At 47.9% G+C, this 22,922-nt stretch overlaps 1 protein-coding gene across 7 annotated transcripts in view; it reads left to right on the top strand.

Moving 5' to 3' along the window:
• Positions 1-22,922, top strand: part of NOS1 (nitric oxide synthase 1) — a gene marked incomplete at its 3' end in the record, with an annotated part of 192,051 nt that overhangs the window by 123,850 nt on the left and 45,279 nt on the right. For 5 of the 7 annotated variants that reach the window (XM_081175252.1, XM_081175251.1, XM_081175254.1 and 2 more), the window contains one exon: positions 14,570-14,702. In XM_081175252.1, the coding sequence (XP_081031378.1) occupies positions 14,570-14,702 (133 nt within the window). Of the gene's footprint in view, positions 1-11,263; positions 11,286-13,955; positions 14,146-14,569; positions 14,703-22,922 lie in introns of those variants that run through there. The other 2 variants (XM_081175257.1, XM_081175256.1) reach the window with 2 other exon arrangements.

Raw genomic sequence — 22,922 nt, 5'->3', positions numbered from 1 at the left:
GCCGAGGGAGCCGGCGTACAGCTTCTGGATCACGTGGCCAGCATGACTAAGCCGCTTCTGGCGAACCAGAGCAGCGCACGGAAACGCCATTTACCATCCCGCCTATTTATCTACTTGCACTTTGACGTGCTTTCTAACTGCTAGGTTGGCAGGAGCAGGGACCGAGCAACGGGAGCTCACCCCGTCGCGGGGATTCGAAGCGCCGACCTTCTGATCGGCAAGTCCTAGGCTCTGTGGTTTAACCAACAGCGCCACCCACGTCAATAGCCAGGTGCAAAATGCGCCTGGCCCCTGGCTAATTTCGAACCCTGCCCACGGGAGGCAGTAGTGGCCCCCAGCTTCTATGGCTTTAAAAGAGGATTGGGTAAATTTGTGGAGGAGGAGAGGGCTAGCAATGGCTACTATCCACAATGGCTTCAGAATACAAGCTGCTGTAAATTGCAGGCAGGGATAGTGTTCTTGTGGGCTTTCCCATTTGGGCAGCTGGTTGGCCCCTGTGAGAACAGGATGCTGGACTAGACGAGCCACTGGCCTGATCTGGCAAGCTCTTCTTACATTGAACAAGTTGTAAGTGGAAAACATTGTGTTGTGAAAATCATTGCTCTGGAGTAGGATTAGTGGAAGGGACTAAGCTTCTCGCGGAGGACTTTGGGTACCACCCTCAGGCACTTCCTGAGCTCTACGTTGTCCTTGCTGCTAAATCTTTTTATTTATTGTTTCTTTCTTTCTCCCTTTCCTTTCTTTTTCTAATTCTAAATCTGCCCTCAAGTACATCCTTGTGGGTTAGCTGGTGGATAGCAAGGCAAAGCCTCTGGATTCCCTTCGGTTCTACCTTTGCCTCCCACTGGGCACTTGAGCTCTTTATCTTTGCACATGATGGTCTCATGTTCTCGGGTAGGAAGTGTTTGTCCCTTTCTTCTGGGTACATTTCAGCCTTGCCTCTGTTAATTGCAGGCTGGCAGGAGGAGGAAGGGGGGGGGCTTTCTGCTTTCCCTTTGATCCCCTAGGATGTGGGCCAAGCCCCACCTCTCCAAGACCCCAGATCCCCTTTTCAACATGTTCAGATTAGATCAGCCTCTTTTCTTGCTCAGTTGAATTGAGATGTGCATGTCCTCAGAGGACTTTGTGGGAGAAACTCAAGCTCTTACCTTTGCCTGGCCTGCCAATCTTGAAATAGAAATCTTAGTGACCGGACAGGGAAAGCCGTCAATTGCCTCTGGAGAGATCTAACCAGGAACTGAAGTTCTCTTCCTCCTTGGGACTTTCAGACACAGCTGGGCAAGCAAGGAGTTGTGGGAATGCTGACAAGACAGAGGAGCCTGCCTCAGGGCAGGCTGGGTCTGATGCTGGGGCTAAACTAGACTCCCTCTGTGTGTGAGAGACGGACAGACAGACAGACAGACAGACAGAGAGGGATGGAGGATGTGTTTTAACTGAAAAGTAGCACTGGAGGTTCTGAGCAGGAGCACAGAAGTAAGTGGGGAGGAGATACTTAACCCTTCCCTCCCCGCCCATTTTCCTACAGAACCTATCTCCCCTACCTCAGCTATTTCCCCACATGAAGGGGGAAAGGTGCAGGTTCTGTGGGGAGAAAACCAACTGAACTGAGGGCAACTTCGAACTGACCAATTATGGGAGAGGTAAGGGTTCGGCTGCTCTCTCCTCTGCTGTTTCTTCATTGAGATTGGCAACTCCCCTTGCTTGCTTTTTAGTGGTGTGTGTGGGAGGAAAGGAGGGAACAAGAGGGAGATGAGCTGTAGCTCAATTGCAGAGCATTGGTTTTGCACGCAGAAAGGCCTGGATTCCACCCCTGGCATCTTCTGGTAGGACTTGAAGATGCTAGGGTAAAGGGACCCCTGACCATTAGGTCCAGTTGTGGCCGACTCTGGAGTTGCAGTGCTCATCTCATTTTATTGGCCGAGGGAGCTGTCATACAGCTTCCGGGTCATGTGGCCAGCATGACTAAGCCATTCCTGGCGAACCAGAGCAGTGCACAGAAACACCGTTTCCCTTCCCGCCGGAGCAGTACCTATTTATCTACTTGCACTTTGACGTGCTTCTGAACTGCTAGGTTGGCAGGAGCAGGGACCGAGCAATGGGAGCTCACCCCGTCGCGGGGATTCGAACCACCGACCTTCTGATCGGCAAGTCGTAGGCTCTGTGGTTTAACCCACAGCGCCACCTCCGTCCCCAGGAAGATGCTATGCCTGCCTGAAACCCTTGAGAGTTCCTGCTAGTCAGTGTAGACATTACTGAACTCAGTGGACCAACAGTCTCATATGGGATGAGGCAGCTTCCGATATTCCTTTGCTCCTATCAGCTGTGGGGCTCCCCATCAAAGACATCTTAACACAGAGGCCCATCGAAACCTGGAACCTGCACAGCTAAGGTTTCCTTCTCCTGTGCTCCGTTTAAAAGTGTGCACAGTGCACATGCTGGGGTTGATGTGTGTTGAATGGAGAATGTGCATATACATTAGGCATTTTGCACAGTTGCTCTTTGGGATGCAGACTGTGTGCACATTAGAAGCATGGTTAGAGAACAGCGGGCATTGCCCCGCCATTATGCATAACCTCCATAGGCCATGAAAAATTCATGCATTAATGAGGAAATGTGCATAAGGGTCCAAGTGGAGAATATGCACATTGACTTGGCTAATGTACCAAAAATACCCTACTTGTGCTAATGAGTTGCATGCCCCTCATCTGTCCTGATTTAAGCAGGGCATCCTGTTTTGGGGGGGTGCATGCTCTCACACACGTCACCTGGTTCCCCCGAGATTGCGGCTGTGAAAGACACTGATTTTGGGGTGCTTTGCTTTTGCACGAGTCACGTGACTCACACAGGAGCTCGGCCCCAAAAGACACACATCCTGGTTTTCCTTGGGGCCACGTTGGAGGGTATGGAGTTGTACACATCCATCAACATCATTTTTGAGACTGTTCACACTAATGGGGCGATTATGCAAAAAAACAACAACCCACCTCTCTGTGAGCAAAGGTCACAGCATTATTTTCCCCTAGAATCTGGTGAATGTGCAAAACACCTGGTCATTTATGCAGATTCTCCATTTGACTTGCACTAGTCAGTTTCATGCATGGGGGTGAGTAATGGAGAAGGAGATGTACGGTACTTCTTAAGTAGTCCTCCCCTCTAATACCTTCTTCCCCTGCAATAGCAAAATTGACTAGCAAAGGAAGGAAGGAAGATTCAAGCAGCAGATTCAGCCCTTCTTCAGAAACAGATCCTCATGCAAGTAACTCCTTCAGCTTTCTGCTTGATGTGGCAGGTTGGGGCATTTATTGCCAAGTACGCTGCAGGGTGGACTGCAAGTCTGCAGGGAGCAGCGCGTGAAATATTTAACTGGACAGAGAGTCCAAGGCACAAACGGGAACAAAATGAGGTGGGTGTGACTTGAACAGGTCTTCCCCCCACTTTTTCTAAGCTGCTGCTGTCCTGTGTACAAAAAAGAGGGCACAGCTATGCCCACCCATGGGAAGAATCCTGTGCATGAGCCAAATTTGGCCCACCAAGCCAATTTCCCCAAACCACTGGTGACATCTGCTGATGAGCAGGAGGACAGGGATTTACCATGCAGTACCTATGCAATTCTGTTCCCAGCATGGTGCAAGATTGTGAAGTCTAAGTGTCAGGATTTAATCTCCACTTAGCTGTCTGTGGGGATGCAGGTGGCACTGTGGGTTAAACCACGGAGCCTAGGGCTTGCAGATCAGAAGGTTGGCGGTTCGAATCCCAGCGACGGGGTGAGCTCCCATTGCTCGGTCCCTGCTCCTGCCAACCTAGCAGCTCAAAAGCATGTCAAAGTGCAAGTAGATAAATAGGTACCGCTCCAGTGGGAAGATAAATGGCGTTTCCGTGTGCTGCTCTGGTTCGCCAGAAGTGGCTTAGTCATGCTGGCCACATGACCCGGAAGCTGTACGCCGGCTCCCTTGGCCAGTAAAGCGAGATGTGCGCCGCAACCCCAGAGTCGGCCACGACTGGACCTAATGGTCAGGGGTCCCTTTACCTTTACCTAGCTGTCTATGAGTAGAGAGTCAGGAGAAGGGTGCAAGATCGTGGATGTAAAAGGGGAGGAGAGATTCCCCCACAAACATGGGCGTAGCCAAGGAGGAGCAGTGGGACAGCTGCCCCTCTGAAATCAAGTAAATCAATTAAAAAAAAACTAACGGAGGTTCCGCCTGCCCCCACAGCATAATTCCTGGCCATGCTTCTGCAAGTCTTCTCCCTCTTCCCTTCCTGGTTTCAAGGACTTAAAGGGGGAGAGGTTTGCAAATGCATTTGTGAGCCTCCCTCTTCCTTCACTTTCAAGTCCCTGATATCATAAAGAAAGTCGTAAAATGCGAAGCAGTCACAAAGAGGCATTTGCAAGTCTCCTCCCTCTTCCTTTTTAAGATCCCAGCAGAAGGGATTTTTGACAGGTGGCAAACCCACTTACCTTTCAAACCCAGCTCGTGAGGCAGATCCTGATAAGGATCTGTCCCACGGAGCCGAAAAAGGTTCCCCACCCCTGGCCTACACCACATCACATATTTGAATATCCTTTTGTGTTTCACCTCCTGGGTTTCTATTTGCAATTAGATCAACAAGCCTAATCATGAATAAGAATTTGCTGCAGATCAAAGTTTCCTGTTGCTCCTTTCTAGCTCCCCCCCCCCCAGTTTCTCTTTCATTATCAAAGTCTCTCTCCCTCCCTCCTCCCTTCCTTTCTCTCCTTCCCCTTTCAAGGGGAGGCAGAGAATTACAACAATTGCATCCTGACATCCAGAAACCTTGCTAATTCCATTTTGATAGTAAGCTTCACTGCTCCCTGATCTCCCAGCCACAGGATCTTTGTGATCCTGCCGATGAGCCAGTGTGGTGTAGTGGTTAGAGTGTTGCCCTAGGTAAAAGGTAAAGGTAAAGGGACCCCTGACCATTAGGTCCAGTCGTGGCCGACTCTGGGGTTGCGGCGCTCATCTTGCTTTATTGGCCGAGGAAGCCGGCGTACAGCTTCCAGGTCATGTGGCGAGCATGACTAAGCCACTTCTGGCTAACCAGAACAGTGCATGGAAACGCCATTTACTTTCCCGCTGGAGCAGTACCTATTTATCAACTTGCACTTTGACGTGCTTTTGAACTGCTAGGTTGGCAGGAGCGGGGACCGAGCAACAGGAGCTCACCCCGTCGTGGGCATTCAAACCACCGACCTTCTGATCGGCAAGTCTCTAAGCTCTGTGGTTTAACCCACAGTGCCACCCGCATCCCACCCGTCGCCCTAGGACTTGGGTTCAAATCCCTGCTTGGCCATGAACCTCACTTGAATGTGACCTTGGGCCAGTCACTGCCTCTCAACCTAACCTGCTTCGCAGGGTTATTGTGGGGATTAATGTGGAGGGGGAGAGCCATCTATGTCACCTTGAGCTCCTTGGAGGGAAAAGGTGGGATATGAATGCAATAAAAAAGAAATGAATTAGAAATCCTGTCTTACAGGGTGCGTTCCCAGGTTGTTGTCTCCCTGGTGTTGCTTCTAGGCTGTCAGTATTTTGTGGGAGGACTCCAACCACATACCAGAATTTTGGGGTTTCGCAACGGAACTGGATGAAAGCACTTTCTTGCCCTAGTGTCAGGGTGGGGAATGTTTGTCATGCCAAGTGTTGTTAGCATACAGCTCCCATCATCCCCCTGAATCTGGGTCCTGCCAGCAGAGATGGGAGCTGGATTTCAGCAACATCTGGATGGCTCAAATGCAGCAAATCCATTTTGCAGCATTTTTTTCTTTTTTGCAATTAGGAAAGCGATAAAGGGAAAGCCTCGAAAGGTGTGGGGTGGGCAGTTATTTTTATTTATGTAAGACCATTTACATATCGCCTAATTATTTGCACCTCGAAGTGGCGTACATTAATAAACAATCCGCTGAAAATGGGGCACTCTTCCTATATACATAGACGTGCTGCACCTCAACAGGGAGGACATTCCACAACTGGGGAGCCACCACGGAAAAGGCCCTGTCACAGGTCAGGGGCCACCAAGGTAGTCCCTGCAGTTGGGGCCACCATCAAGCCTTCATGTGACGATCTTAGAGTCTGAGGTATAGAGACATCATTTCTAGGATTGCCTCACTTCAGAACAGCCCAGAATGGAGACTTGAGATTCTGCTGCAAGGCCAATTCTCTCTCTCTCTCTCTCTCTCTCTCTCTCTCCTTATTGTTTGTTTGTTTGTTTGTTTGTTTGTTTGTTTTTATACCACACACATCTGGCTGGGTTTCCCCAGCCACTCTGGGCGGCTCCCAGCAGAATAATAATAATAATAATAATAATAATAATAATAATAATAATAATAATAATAATAAAGCAGTGATAAAACATCAAACATTAAAAGCCAAAGCCGTTTAGGACTTTAAAGGTCAGCACCAACACTTTGAATTGTGCTCAGAAACGTACTGGGAGCCAACGTAGATCTTTCAGGACCGGTGTTATATGGTCTCAGTGGCCACTCCCAGTCACCAGTCTAGCTGCCACATATGATTTCCCACGCCTGGTTTACAGGGCTGAGGACAACTGCAGTTGCTCACATGGAAATGTTATGAAAACCTGCTCTAAAGTTCCCATTGCAGCAATATTCCTGTTTATGGAGCACTGTCAGAATGCTTTTGTGTTCCTTGCAGATATTTTCTGGGCCCCAAGTGGGGCAGTGGGTGGCAGGAAGCACACCCCAGGTGTGTTTCAGAACAAGGGTTCCAATCCAGTCACAGATTATACTTCTAGCTGAGTGGATTGTCTTCTACCTTGGTAAGGAAGGAAATGTGTCTGCTTTCCCAGCTTGGTGTTTATATTTCGGTGGAATGGCTTTGATCAGATAAAGTGAGGGAGGGAGCAAGCAGAACCCCACCCATCATTAAAGCACATTTGCCAAAGTTAAGTTGACAGAAGAAGAAGAAGAAGAAGAAGAAGAAGAAGAAGAAGAAGAAGAGGAGGAGGAGGAGGAGGAAGAAGAAGAATTCTTTTATTTATACCCCATCCACCTGGCTGGGTTTCCCCAGCCACTTTTGGATGCTTACAGCACATAAAAAAATTGTAAAACATTAAACTTTAAAAATTTCCCAATACAGGGCTGCCTTCAGATGTTGTCTAAAGGTCAGATAGTTGTTTATTTCCTTGACATCTGATGGGAGGGCATTCCACAGGGAGGGCGCCACTACCGAGAAGGCCCTCTTTTGCCTGGTTTCCTGTAACCTTGCAGTGAGGGAACCGCCAGAAGGCCCTCGGAGCTGGACCTCAATGTCCAGGCTGAACGATGGGGGTGGAGACGCTCCTTCAGGTATACTGGGCCCAGGCATTTTCACCCTGTGGTGGTAACAGCAAAAGAACACAGGAGCATAGGGAGTCAACAGCAGCTGAAACGAGAGGTTGGGACCGGGAGCAACTCAATTCAGTCTGGGTTTTTGAAAGTGAGCCGACCTCATCCACACTTTGCAAAACAACAGGAGAACCAAAGCGCAGGCATGCTTTGTAACAGATGGAATTGTAGAGTTGGAAGGGACCCCCAAGGTTCATCTAGGCCAACCCCTTGCAATGCAGAAATCACACATAAATTTAACCCTGAAATGGACACTCAGCCTATTGTTTAAAACCCTCCAACAAAGGAGAGTCCAGCAGCTGTTTCCCTGTTAAACAGCTCTTACCCTCAGAAAGTCCTTCCTAATGTTTAGCCCTTTCTTGTCCTTTGAATCCACTGGTTTGAGTCCTCCCGTCTGGAGCAGCAGAAAGCAAGCATGCTCTCTGCCTTCCATGTAACAGCCCTTCCTTCAGATATTTGAAGATGGCTATCCTATCACCTCTCAGTCTTCTGCAGGCAAAACATATCCAACTCCCTTAACCATTCCTCGGCAGGTTCGGTTTCCAGACCCTTGGTCATCTTGGTGGCCTTCCTCTGAACACCTTTCAGCTTGTCGATGCCCTTCTTAAAGTGAGGTGTCCAGAACTGGACACAGAACTCCAGGTGGGGTCTCAGGAGGGCAGAATAGAGTAGTACTGTTACACTTCCCTTCATCTGGGCACTAGACTTCTGTTGATGCACTTCTCTGAATGCTGCACGGTCTCCTTTATTGCACTCAGCCAAAGCCTTTGAGGAGGTTAAGGGGTGATATGATAGCCGTGTTCAAATATATAAAAGGATGTCACATAGAGGAGGGAGAAAGGTTGTTTTCTGCTGCTCCAGAGAAGCGGACACGGAGCAATGGATCCAAACTACAAGAAAGAAGATTCCACCTAAACATTAGGAAGAACTTCCTGACAGTAAGAGCTGTTCGACAGTGGAATTTGCTGCCAAGGAGTGTGGTGGAGTCTCCTTCTTTGGAGGTCTTTAAGCAGAGGCTTGACAACCATATGTCAGGAGTGCTCTGATGGTGTTTCCTGCTTGGCAGGGGGTTGGACTCGATGGCCCTTGTGGTCTCTTCCAACTCTATGATTCTATGATTCTATGATATAGAATTTCCAACGCAATACAGTAATGCCTCGGGTTAAGAACTTACCGTATTTTTCATTCTATAAGACACACTTTTTCCCTCCTAAAAAGTAAGGGGAAAGGTGTGTGTGTTTTATGGAGCAGCTATCCCAGAAGCCAGAACAGCGAGATGGATCACTGTGCAGCGCTCCCTCTTGCTGTTCTAGCTTCTGGCTTAGCTGCGTGAAGCCTCTTCAGGGTATGGGGAGCCTTCATCCCGCTGCCCTGAGGAGGCTTGCCCCACCTCCTGGAAAAGCCCCCAAGAGCCGCGCTCCCTTTAAAGAGCCGCACGGAGCATGTGTGCGGCTCGTGGGGGCTTTTCTCCGAGGAGGGAGAAGGGCAGCCCGGCAGTGACAGGCTCTGCTCAGCACTCCCTTTAAAGAATATTTTTTCCGTGTATTCCCCCCTCTAAAAACCAGGTGCATCTTATGGTCAGGTGCATCTTATGGAGCGAAAAATACAGTAATTCATTCTGGAGGTCTGTTCTTAACCTGAAACTGTTCTTAACCTGAGGTACCACTTTAGCTAATGGAGCCTCCTGCTGCCGCAGCACAATTTCTGTTCTCATCCTGAAGCAAAGTTCTTAACCTGAGGTACTATTTCTAGGTTAGCGGAGTCTGTAACCTGAAGCGTCTGTGACCTGAAGCATCTGTAACCCGAGGTACCACTGTACATGAATTAATTTTTTAAAAAACTTGAATTGAAATCACAAAGCAACCGTTAGGAACCATGTATATCATTGTCCGGGGTAATGTACTGTATTTATAATCCATTACATTTTCTTTTATGATTAGAACCAAGTTTATTGGCTTCCACTGCAAATTTAGGTAGCAATTGCATGAAGTACAGCTATTTATCAGCTTGAAGTTCAATTGTCCCTTCCTGAGGAAATTGATCTGGATGCAGTTGAAGAATGGGTGACAATTTTCCCCCATCTGGGCTCCCAATATAAAGGACAGAGCAGCAAACAATGTGTAAGGTCTTCAGTCTAATTGCACCCAAATATACATTTCCATCCTATAACTGAGATTCCAAGGAATCTCCCATCCAGATAGTCTTGAGGTGTGACTGGCCTACCTTGCAAGGCAGTTGTGAAAGGGAGGACTAAACAGTCTTACCTTACCTCAACCCGCTTAAGATTGCTCCATATTATTATTCTGGTCGTGCAACTGAAACTCAGAAATAATAGTGTGGCAACTTTCTAATGCATGGTTTGGTTTCTTAGCCTCCTTGGATTAAAATCCAAATAAATAAACCTTTCCCCCCTTTTCCTTTTCCTTTTCTTGCTAAAGTGGCTATTGTACAAATGTACAACAGCTTGGCTGTGAGAAATCTTTATGCAATCAAACAGCCTGTTCAGGCCAATGGCATATAGCCTTAAAAATAGACAATGAAAAGACCCGGTCGAAACACACCAGGGCTTTGTGCCAATAAGGCTGTTGGCAATTTCCTATATGTGGGTTTGGGGTTTTTTTGCTTTTGTTGTCCCCCCCCCCCCGAATATACGGATATAATGAACTAGCAACAGCCCCCTGCTGTGAAAGTCATTTGACGTGGGTCAGAAGTAAATTCTTTGAAGACGGAAGTTGTTTTGATCCTGGGAGAAGAAACGAACAGTTGCAAGTACGGCAGTGGAAAGATTTTTTAAAAAAAACCATCCATTTTGAAGGTTACCACGTTAAGCCAGCTTCCCTAGATTTCCTGTTTAGCACAGACGATAACTGCTGGAAGTTTGGGTGCAACTCGGCTTGCAGAAAGGGGTTTGCATGGGGCTTAAGGGTAAGGGGCCTGCAGATTCCCAGACTACCCTTGCTCTTTCAACCTCTGTGCTGACGTCTTTCTATCCTTTGAAATTTAGACTAAGACCAGAGTCCTTTCCAACTCTACAATTATTTGATTCTATCCTGTTTGCAACTTCTTCCTCCTCCTCCTCACACTTTCTCACAAGGGCAATCTAGTCCAATCCCCCTGCAATGCAGGAATCTTTTGCCCAAGGTGGGGCTTGAACCCGTGGCCGTGAGGTTAAGTCTCATCCTCTACCGACTGGGTCTTTTCATCATAGAGGGGACGACTGTTACCGGAGGGATGGGCAACTTCAAAACTCCTCCTCCATTTTTTCTGGCTCTTTATCCTTTGTGCTGAATTCTCCATCCAAAGCCTTTGTGCTGGCAACGGACAGAATCTCATATTCGGAGCAACCTAGGCAGCTGCCTTGAACTATCCAACCATTGCTCCAGCTGGCCCAGCACTGTCTGCACTGACTGGCAGCAGCTCTTGAGGGTTTTAGGCAGGGAGTCGCAGGCAATTGAACCAGGGAGCATCTGCATGTAAGAGGTTGCAATGTGCAACGAAGATTCTTTCTCTGCAAAGGAAGGACTTTGCAGCCAACTCTCTAGGAGAGCAAACACTCTTTGGTGCCTTCTTAGCAGAGCTGTCCAGATCTGCTACTCTGTGAATGGATTGTCTGCTCCACCCCATCCCTGAATAATGATTATTTTAAGAACTTCCATTTCCTGGTATTTGTTTTTTTTTTAATAGAATCGGTGTTTGTTTTCATTTCGAAATATCCATTGTTTTTACTTCCAGCCAGCATACAGGGATTCGTCAGAGTTGCTTGCCATTGGGCCAAGTCCTTTTCCTGATCCGTCACCTGGTGCCCCCAAACCCTCCCAGATTTGTTTCTTGGTTTTAACGTTTCAGAGCCTTGGGGGAAGCTAGGTGGGAAGCAAAGACCTCGGTGGACCGCCTTTCGCAACCTGACATTCTGCACGTCTAAAACCAGGTTGGCTTCGGTCACGGAAACCAGGAAGACTTGCCAGCTGTGGCCAGCACCTGTTGGAACGGGTAGGGTGGAAGGCCGGAAGGCCAAGAGTAGGTGGAGCCAGAGCCACAGATGGGTGGAACCCAATGGCAGAGGAAGGGGGTGCAGTCTGCCCTGGGTGTCATCACTGAGGGGGGTGAGAAAATTTAAGGGTGTTTTTTTTAATTGGGCTCACAAAACTTTTTAGGAGTGACATGGTGGCTTTGGTGCCTGCAGGTTCAGTGCTTCCTGAAATGGTAGTGTGGGACTTGCGTCTACCTACTGCCTCTCCCTCAGCTGCCCTATAGCTGAGGGGGAGGCAGACGAGGGGCTCCAAGCAATGGAAAGGCTCACCCCACCCTCATGGGCAGCTGACTCCACCCCCGGCTGCAGGACACGCCCCTGCACCAGGCACCCGAGTGGCTAGCTACGCCGCAGGTGGAGCCAACGGATTCTGTTTGTGTCTCCATCCTCCCTGCTGAATTCTACAAGGTAGCACTGAGGCTAAGGAGGAAGGAGGTGGAAGCCAGACCATCCCCTGAGAGGTTGTGAGTATGGAGGCAGGCAGGCGGGAACTGGCTGAGATTGGTGGGGCAGTTCTCCCCATTGCTTCAGTGGATCAGTCTCTATTGGCTAATACATCCTGGTGGTATTGCATCCCTGGCAAAATGGGGCAGCTTTTGATGTCGGTTGTGTGTTTTCTCTTACAAAGGCTTGCCAGTGGGGGCTGCACAGCTCCCAAGTAGTGGTACCTCAGGTTACAGACGCTTCAGGTTACAGACGCTTCAGGTTACAGACTCCGCTAACCAAGAAATAGTACCTCAGGTTAAGAACTTTGCTTCAGGATGAGAACAGAAATTGCGCGGTGGTGGCATGGCGGCAGTGGGAGGCCCCATTAGCTAAAGTGGTGCTTCAGGTTAAGAACACTTTCAGGTTAAGAACGGACCTCCAGAACGAAAAAAGGGACAGCCCATTTTCCCATGCCAGATCACAGCAGCCGTTTTGGGCATCACAGCCTTGCTCTCTTGCATGCCGTGCTCTTTTTGGGGGGTCGTGATTTTTCGCAGCACACAAAAATGTGCTTTTTGGGGGTCACTGTACAAGATTTTCCTGGGGAAAGTGCCTTTTCGGGTTGAAAAAATGCAGCATGGGTCACATAATTCGCCTGGGAGTGCATCCTGGAAGTCACACATTCCTGTTTAGGGTCTCGAAAAGTTGGACGGCATGAGCGTGGCTGAGGGCAGATGGGGCAGCCCACGTTTGCCCAGCAGCGTGTGCACACATGCGTGCAGAGAGCAGAGAGCTTTGTGTATGCACTGCAACTTGCATACTTTGCAGCCCTGCATGGTTGCTTGGTGTTGTTGTCGCTGCCGTCAGTGAGCCTCTTGTATATGTTGCAGCTGGTGCGCAGTGTAGAGGGAAGTGAGGGGCAGATGGGGCTCATCAGCCTGGGAAAGTAGCCCAACTAGGAGAAGGAAAACTCTGATCCTAAACCTCCGCTGCCCTGCAGGGTGTCTTCAGGAGAAGAAAAAGCTAAGGTGTGAACCCTACACAAATCTGGAGTGGAATCCCTAAGGCGGTTGGATGGTGCCTTGCACGCCTCCTTCCAGCAACTCCTGCAGCCAAGCTGGGACCAAACATCTTGCTCTGCTCTCCTTTGCAAGACCAAGAGCTGGGGTCTTGTCATCTGTGCAGCCCAGGACCTCCATACACACTGCCGTGGCTTGCTCCACGGAGAGGTCATGTTGAAGCCACTAACTTAGCCGTTTTACTTCATCCCCAGAGGCGCACTACATTGTCTCTTGTGAAAGGCGTATGCCAACAACAAAAAACATAGGTTTAGGAGTATCAGGTCCCACAGGCTGATGCAAGTGTCTAGACTTAATACAACCCAAGGCTATTTTTCTTCTTCTTCTTTGAAATACAAAATTGTAATTGTTTTAATTCAGACCGTGGGACAACTTTGTAATTATAGACCATGGTTTCCCCTCTCTGTATGTTTTATTTCTGACTTAGTAAATATCTTATATTCTTTACTGGCGATTGTGACAACTTACCCTTTTTTAAAAAAGAAGTGTTATTTCATTTCTCCCCCCTCCCAACTTGTTTGTTGTTGTTAAAATTCAATACAAAATATTGGGGAGGGGGAAGAAAGGTGAATACTATATCAAAGCTAATAATAATAATAACGTCTCAGCCAGCCGCTGTGATCTGCCCAGTTGTGATTGGGAAGAAAGAGATAGTTTTAGTTTGCAGAGGGGAAAGGAGGCAGGGGGTGGAGACCCCTTTGTACCCTCCCTCTTGCTCCCTCTGGCCTGTATCTCACAGGGCCAAGTGTCTGCCTGCATCTGCATGGGCAGGTCAATGAAAAAATGCTGGGAACACGGCATGGCAGAGCTGGCAAAGGGAACAATGTGGCGCAAGTCGAAATTCTGGGGAAGACGGGGCAAACATCTATGGTGGTGTGCCTGTATGGACTTGCAAAGACAGCAGCTCTCTGTTGTTTTGCAAGTGTGAGATGCATATGCACAGCTGGGCAGATTTTAATGTGGCTGTAAGCAGATCCAAGAAGGGTAGTTATGCCTCCCCATTTGCCATCAGCGGTTGATCCAAGAAAGGTCCCCTTCCCCTTCTTCTTCTTCTTCTTCTTCTTCTTCTTCTTCTTCTTCTTCTTCTTCTTCTTCTTCTTCTTCTTCTTCTTCTTCTTCTCCTCCTCCTCCTCCTCCTCCTCCTCCTCCTCCTCCTCCTCCTCCTCCTCCCCCCTCCTCCTCTTCCTCTTCATTAATTGTGTGTAGCACTCTACATCTGAAGATCACAAACACATTTCCTTCATTCTGTGCAGGTATTTTATTTTCAGTATAAACACGACTCCGTTTTTGCATCTATGCACACACAGAGAGAGAGAAAGATAGAGAGAGAGAATGCAAAGGCTCCTGTTTCCAAGAAGGAGGGGTGTGTGTTCTGATCTCTCCACCACTTTTGATTGTTCTCTGAGATGAGGAGGGGAGGAAAAAGGGAAAATCAGGACATTCCCGGATCAAATCAGAAATTGGGGTAGCTTCTGTAATTCCGGGACTGTCGCTGGAAAACTGGGACACTAATAAATTGGAATGATGTGTGGATAGGCTGGTAGAAATCCCCCAATGTTGCATCAGTCACATATTGCAGGATACACCTGTAAAAAGTAAAAGAATACAGGCCAGGTATTTGTTCCCACCACTGCTGACCTGTCGAGGGGGTTGTCTCTTTGGCCTCCCCTCTTCCAGTTTCCGGGAAGCAGACCGGAAGTCGCCAAAGGCTTTGCCATCAGGAATGGAGAACGACCGAGTCTTCAACGACTTGTGGGAGAAGACTGACACAGCCTCTATCGCGAGCAAGCCCTCTTCGGACAAGGACCCGGTAGGTGTTGAAAAGCAGGGTAAGGAGGGTGGAAGTGGGCCTCATCTGTTCTCACACAGGGGCAAAGTAGAAGCATAGCCTTTGAGATATGAGGTTCATTGACAGCTAACACTCTTGTCGGGTCCCCTAGCCCTACCATTAGGCAGAGTGAGGTGATTGCCTCGGGCGGCATATGCTGGGAGGTGGTGGTGTCCCTCAGTTCTTCCTCCTGAGTTTTCTGACCATACTCTTCTGTTGGGAAAGAGAGCTTGCCCTCCACCTGTATAACCACCCTGCTGATCTCCCTCAGTGGCAGTGCAGTGCTTCATTGCCAGTACTGAAGCAGGATTTGCTACTTTCTGAATAGGGGTGTGCACGCGCCATTTTGCCTCAGGCAGCAAAATATATTGGGCCATTAATAGCAACAAAAATAATGGTTTGGTTTTGTTGTTTTTTAAGTCAAAGAATGAAATATCTTAAGGATTCCATGACAACCCACCAAGGGTTCTTTTTCCTTGCCTTCTGATTGCAGATTTTTGGCCACTTTTTGCCATCACATGACCAAAGTAGGCTCCAACAGCATGAGGGATAGGAACTTGACCTCTAAAACTTGACCTCTCAGAAATTCCAAGAAGAGCCTATCGTGCTTAAAAGCTCCTTAAAAGCTTTGATTGTTTAAAGTGATACAATACTGCACTAAATTTATAGTGCAGACGGGAGTTAAGTTTCTCAGTTTTTCCAATCTTAAATTCAGTCCTCCACATTTCTTCAGCAATTTGCATTTAAAAAACAAGACACCTCATCCCAATCAATCTGCATTGCAGTGCATTTTTCTGCTAGTAAACACATTTTGTAGGCAGCTTTGACTAATTTGCAAGCAATTTTCTCCAACATAATGTGTGTGTATGTGTGATGTTCTCATTAATGTGTGCAGGTTTATGCAGATTTCTCCCTAACAAATGCATTTTTGAACACCATGTTTGGTTGGAGAACTGTGTTGCAAAATTCGGCGAAGTGCAGCTTTCGAAGGACAACTGTGTTTCAGTTTGCGGATTGCAAATTAGTTAATTTCCCATTAAAATACAAACCAAATCAAATTTCCCCTTGTCGCTGCTTACGGCAGCATCTGGAGGCCCAGAGGTTCCCAGTCCCTGAAGCAGGCAAATCTTTTATCTGATCCAGCAGGACTCTCCTAATAAACGCTTGCCGTGATCTGAGCAATGCTACCAAATTCCAGTTGTCACACCCGCCAGTACAAAGCTTCTTATTTCGTGTCAGGAGGAATTTGAGCAGGCGGAGGTGGAAGGGGGGAGAAGCAGGACTTTGTTTGACCCTGCCTGTCCCCTCAAGGTGGCCTCATGTTCTTCCTATAGGCTTGAGAATGAGTTTCCCAGGCCCTTCCCTGTAGTGAGTTCCTGCTTAGGAAAAGAGCTCTTAAAGAAGCAAGACACCATTTCCAAGGGAGGCTTCTTGCAGATATCTCCTGGCTGGGCGATGCATTGTATCTGTAAGGCTGTCGTCATGCCGAAGTTCATGTGGCTGCCAGTAGGGGGCCACGGCAACTCCAGATGTAGTGATAGACAAGCAGGCCGGCGAGCAAGCTAGCAGGTGGCCAGTGGTCCAGGTGGGTAGTTAGGTGCTAGGAGGTGCTTGAGTTTGCAAAGTGCTCTCTGAAGCACTTCCCAACCCTGCTTGCTGGTTTGATGGGCTCATAGGCGCCGACTCCATGGGGCTTGAGGGGGCCCGAGCCCCCTCAAAAATTCGTTTGGGGGGCTCTGCCCCCCCAATAATCTCGGGCGCCCCTCCAGCAGAGCGCCATCGCCGCCCCTCCCCCAGCCCAAAATGCACAGGGTCGGGACTTCCGGGTTGACGCGATCTGGAAATGGCGGATTCCCTCCGAGCTGCGGAGGGAATCGGCTCTACCGAGGACGGGTCTTTGCCGCGCCGGCGACGCGGGGACCCTTAAAAACCGCAGGCGCGAATGCCTGCGGACTGAAGACTCGGCGAGTGCCTTAAGCGCCCCCCCTGATCCACGAAGAGCCTTTTTAAAGGCTGCGGAGAGGATACGGGGGTGGCGTGGCACTGAGAGTCGATCGCTACCTCGGTGGAGCGAAGCCGCGAGCCATGACCAGAGAGCGCTGACTTCCTTCCTTGAAAATTTGGACTGAAAGAATCACCCGTGAGTAAGACGGATTGGGACTTTAAAAAATTTACCCTGAATTGGAGACGACCGGGGGATGTGCTAAAAGGAAGTCCGCACCCCCCCCTTGCAGACGATCTACGCAACGACATAAGAGCTAAGCTGGAGAGCCTACCCTTGGTGGGGTGAGTTAAAAAGGACATTAACTTTCAAGATTTGGCTAAAGGAAATTTTGGGCTGGAGAGTGGAGTTTTGGAAACCTTCTTTTTGTTTTAAACAACCCTCCCTCCCGGGCTCGGGAAAGTCCTGCCTTTGTGCCTGTGTAAGAGCTGCGGAGTTTGACAGCTGTCAAAGCTGTCAAACGGGCGGCTTAAAGTGGAAAAATCGCTATCTAAGATCCCTCTGGACTAAGACGAGTTATAATTGAGCCAAAATTGTTGGAAACAAAGTAATAATAATTTGTTAAAGGACTGTTGGAGAAAAGACTAATAAGTAACCAGATTCCCTCTAGGGGGAATTCGGTGTAACTACAATGGATACAATGGCTGTGGAAGGAAAGTTACTAGTGGAAATCGAAAGGATGTTTCAATTGGTGGGAACCTTACAAGAGCAGAGCTTGGCCATGAATAAACAACTTGTGACTATGACCTTGGGAACAGGCAACTCTGCTCTCTGTATTGAGGACCCGAATGAGAAAGAATCCACAGCTGAATGGGAAACAATATCTACAGAGGTGGAAGAGACTAAACAACAAGAAAAAGAAGAAGTAACCTTGGGAAGTAACAACCAAAAGCTGACATCTGTGGAACACAAGCAAGGAGACGCTGGGAACTTATCTACCACAAGTCTGCGAAAGACACAGAAGAAGAAGGAGGAGGTCCCGGGACAATATGGAATACAGGAACTTAAAATAAAGAAATATGACTGGGGCCTCAGTTTGGACTTTGATTCTGAAGATACAGGCTTTGTGGAAATTTTTCAGCAGTTACTTTCAAATCTCCTTGTGGGAAGAGAATACACTTTGATGGTGAAAGAACTTTTTCCAGACTCGACGACTGACATAAAGGACTACCAACAAGACAGGCGGAGAGGGACTGAAATAGACTTGAAAGCCTCGGACGTGAGGAATCCAGGCTGAGAATCTCGAATTTGGATTTCTATTGGGAAGGGACAAAAACCGGGGATGGGAGGGAGGGAAGAGGAGATTCTTAAAAACTCTTAAGACTTTTAGGTTTGGTTAATATGACTCTTAATTAAGACAAAATGAAAATCGATGGAAGAGAACTTAAGTCCAACTTAGGAAAATCAATTTTTATTATAAAAAGAGGTAATAAGATGAATAAGATGGTTAAGAGGAGAAACACCAACTTGCTGATATAATCTTGGGAATTGGGATGCACGAGGGGGGGTGGGGGGAAGTCAGGGAACAAGGTTATGAAATGGGGATTTGCTGATTTTATACATGTTTTTGTTTTGTGTTTTTTCTTTGTGTGTGTTTTGTTTTTATAAAAGCAGAAAACCAAATAAAAAATTTTATAAAAAAAAATAAAGGAAAAAAAAACAAAATGCACAGGGTCGGGCTGCATGCCTCCTGCCCTCCCTCCCGAGCAAAAGCTCCACCCAATTTTCTTCGGAGCTGATTAATAGGCGCAGCACGCTCTCCCCTATTCGCTCACGAGGAGGCGGCGCCACTTTATTTGCATATTCATGAGCTTATTTATTATTCATGAGCTTTCCCGCCCCCCCCCCCAATATTTTTTATAAGTCCGCGTCCCTGGATGGGCTAGGAGGTGAGGGGAGATTTGGGCCTGCTGTGAAATGGGTAGGTGAGGGAGTGGATAAGATGCAAAGAGAGGAGAGGTTGGTGATGTGTAACCTGCCCATCTGACTGGGTTGGCCCAGCCACTCTGGGTGGCTTCCAGCAGATAGGTAAAGGTAAAGGGACCCCTGACCATTAGGTCCAGTTGTGGACGACTCTGGGGTTGCGGCGCTCATCTCGCTTTATTGGCTGAGGGAGCCGGCGTACAGCTTCCGGGTCATGTGGCCAGCATGACTAAGCCGCTTCTGGCAAACCAGAGCAGCGCACAGAAACGCCGTTTACCTTCCCACCGGAGCGGTACTTATTTATCTACTTGCACTTTGACGTGCTTTCAAACTGCTAGGTTGGCAGGAGCAGGGACTGAGCAATGGGAGCTCACCCCGTCGTGGGGATTCGAACCGCCGACCTTCTGATCGGCAAGTCCTAGGCTCTGTGGTTTAACCCACAGCGCCACCCACATCCCTTCCAGCAGATATAAAAGCATAATAAAACATCAAACATTTAAAACTTCCCTATATGGGGCTGCCTTCAGATGTCTTCTAAAATTCAGGTAGTTTATTTCCTTGACACCTGATGGGAGGGTGTTCCACGGGGAGGGCATCGCTACTGAGAAAGCCCTCTGCCTTGTTCCCCTTTTTGCAGTGAGGGAACCGCTGGAAGGCCCTCAGTATCTGGGCTGAACGATGGAATAATAATAATAGTTTTAGAAATGTGGAGGACTGAGGACTGGGGCAACGAGAAGCTGAGAGAAGTCACATTTGATAGATTCTTCCCTCCCTAATGAGAGATAGATAGATAATTTATTACTGTCAGAGACCAGCTTATAAAACACCCTTGGGGGTACAATCCCAGAAGGAAAACAAACATTTAAAACAATGTACAACAATAAATTTAAAATTTATAAATGTGATAAGCTTATAGGCACTTAAAACTTTAAGATAAGCTACCACAGAGAGTCCTTAGTGAATTTCTTGGCATTTCCAGGTAGGGCTGGGAGGGGCACCCTGTCTAAAATCCTAGAGAGATGCTGCCAGTCAGTGTAGACACCATTGGGCTGGATGGTCTAAGGCAGTTTCCTAGGTTCCTTTTGCAAAAGAACCTCAGCTGCTTCCCAAGCCAAGGCTGGCTGGTGTTTCCTCCTTCTTGACAACTGCGTGTTGTGCAAACAGTGTTTGATGGATGGCGTGGAAAAGCTTTGTGTGGTCGCCTCCCACCCCCTGCCTCAGCTCTGCCCTTGTTTCCTTTTGTGGGCTGTTTCTGGGCTTTCCCTGCCAACTTAGTGTCCTTATTGTATGCAGGATCATGATGGATTAGCTTCTATTGTTACCACGTAAGCACAAAGCGCAGCAGTGGCAGCGGCAGCAGTATCCCCTGCGGCCAGAGCTGGAACAGCATTCTGGCAGCCGGTTTGGAAGTCAAGTTAAGCTTCCCGACTTCAAAATCCTCAGGACGGAACCGCTTTTCCCAACAGCGTCAATTTTCCCAGGACAGTGGCAGGGGGAAGCTTCAAAACCTTAACTGCATTCCGCTTTCCTGATCCTGTTTCCTGACCGCAGATATTTTCAGGGCACTCCATAACTATTTTTAAAGTTTATTTTTTTAAAAAAAGTTGGGAGATGCAACCTAGACTGTCCTGCTTCATGGCATCTCAGCCTTTGAAGAAATATGTTGATTTGTATGCCATAATAAATCTGCTAATTACTTGAGGTGGCAAGGCTCTTTGGTGCAGTAGACCTATGTAGTAAAAAAATCTTTTGACTTGGGAAATGTTTAGCTCTGTCATCTATAGCTTCTTCTTTCGAATTCTTCCTTTTAACGTTGTCTTTCTACTTGCCACGCCCCAGTGCCAGGCAGGGCCATGGGCAAAAGTGAGCAGGGCAAAGGATGTAATGGGTGCAGCCTTGTAGAGTAGGCTAATTTCTACACATGCTCTCAAACATGCTCTCTCCTCCATCCAGGAAAACCAAAGGCGTTGTCAGAGTTGAAGGACACAAGGCAGCCTGGCCAAAAACTTTCAAGGAAGGTGTGAAGCCAGACTGGGGAGGGTGTGGCCTGGAGAGAAGGGGAGTGGCCTGTGAAGAGTTCCAAGGGCATTTTAGAGAGGCCTGAAGGCATAGCTGTCAAGTGTCCCTTATTTGAATGGACAGTCCCTTATTCCAGCGCCATGTCCCACTGCTGTCCCTTATTGATGGATGTCCCTTAAATGTCCCTTAAATGATGTCCCTTAAATTTCAAAGGAAACAGCTCCTCTCCCTCCCTCCCTGCCAGCCAGGGAGGAGGAAGGCTCCAACTGTGTTGATTGGCTGTGTTGCTCACCCAATAAGAAGTCTAAGAACGATTGGGGGGTGGAGCTTGCATGCCTTGTGTGTGGCTAGTTAATGCAAGCTGAGGGGGTTTTTGAATGCTGGACGCCATTTTGTTGCATGTGCTGCTGCAAACTTTGCAGTGCAAAGCCAGGCCGGGGAGCCATCTTAAGTTGAGGCTGCATAGGCCTTGTGGTGCATGTGATTCAGATTCTATTCAGTTGAACCTCTGGTTACAAAGTTGGTTGGACAGTGTTCTCGAAGCTACCAGCATGAGTTTGACCAGACTGCAGGAGGACAGGAAAACTGGAGTGCCTGGAACAGGTGAGGCTGCAGGTCCCTTATTTTGGCTGCTGGTCCCTTATTTTCAAGGCTGCTGGTCCCTTATTTTCAAATCTGTAAGTTGACAGCTATGCCTGAAGGGTCAAACGAAAGCACAACCCCAAAACCCAGCGTTTGTAGTATGAAAAGCTACGGGACTTTCGCAGGAAGTTTTCAGGACTTGCACAGATTGGAAGTGAAGCGGTATGTCTGCCCCCAAACCTTTGCAGGCAGAAACGTTACAATATCAGGTATAACTCCCTCAATATGAGTGCAAATCATCGTAAATGCACAATAAAGTTGGTTCCAGAGAGAGAGAGAGAGAGAGGTTGTGCTGTATGGGAAAGTATAGAACCGTATGGAAAGCCCCTTAGTGTTCTAGGCAATGTCAGCTGAGCAAGACTGAATCTCTCATGCCTTGTCTTTCAGTGGTTGGGATTTCTCGCTGCTAAGTGCTATAAAACTCTCTGTTGCAGGCTTAGTTTCTCTCCACGTTGAGGGCTGCTAAAATCCTTCCCTCCCCTTAAGCCGCTATTAAGCTCCCCCTAGCCTGGAAACCCAGCCTGCTTTCTTTTCCATCCTCCTTTAACCATGTCGTTCCACAGAACTCCCCTGGCTCCCAGATCCAGGGTCTCCATTCTCCACTCCTAGGGCTGGCCAACCACAAATGTTCAACTTGGTGGGGAAGAAAATAAGCCTCCCTCCAGGATTTTTTAAAAAACCTCCAATATTCTTTCCTTAAATGAAGCAGAGATCACAAAAGCTTTCAGCTTCCTTACCCTGAGGATAGTTCCTTCCAGGTTGCTTCAGTGAGGACTAGAAACCTTGCTGCTGCAACAAAATGAAACGAACAACCTGCATGGCTTCTAATCCCAAATTTCAGAATGATCCTAGGCCTGTGTATGTTGTAGACCAGGGGTGGGGAAACCCTGAGGGCCAAATGTGGCCCTCCAAATCTCTCTGCCTAGCCCTTCCCAGGACAAACATACTCCTAAATCTCCCTGAGTGCTTTAGTCAGGCTGGGAAGTGTCCTTGAACTCTGAAAATGCCTCTTGCTGCTGTATGTAAGGTGAAATTTACATTTGCTGCTCCGCCCACTTTTGCCTCTGGCCCCGCCCACTATTTGCATGTGGCCCCAGAAGTCTGTGCAGAAGGGGCCACAGCCCTTTGGTTGAGAAAGCTTCCCTTACCCCTGAAGTCTTTTATTTAAAAAGGGGGGGGGTTGCATTTAATTTGCTCAATTTGTTATGGATTTGTTAAAATTTTGGAAAATCAATTTTAAAAAAAGTTTTTAAGGTAGTAACCTACCTTGCAGGACTGTTGTGAAGATGAAACATGGAAAAGGTTTGTACATGTTTAAACTGCTAGTTTGCCCTTGTGCCTCTGATGGTTTCAGTCACAGTTTTTTGTTTCTGTATGTTTTGCAAGTCAGCATCTCTTGTTCTCTTGTTTCTCATGACTGTACTCTCTCCACTTGCCTGTTTGTATCTCATTGCAAATATCCATATAACCAGCTATAAAATTTCTTCCTGTGAATGTAATATTCCATTGCCAGCCTTGGTCTGGTTTGGTTTTCATGTGTTTGTCTCATGAAGTTCTATTTTGTTATTGGGGTTATAGGGATAATATTCAATAAAAAATACTTTCCAGAGAGAGAA

Source organism: Podarcis bocagei (assembly GCF_964188305.1).
Source record: "Podarcis bocagei genome assembly, chromosome: 16".
NCBI classification, from domain to species: domain Eukaryota; kingdom Metazoa; phylum Chordata; class Lepidosauria; order Squamata; family Lacertidae; genus Podarcis; species Podarcis bocagei.
This window is presented reverse-complemented; position numbering and strand designations above follow the sequence as displayed.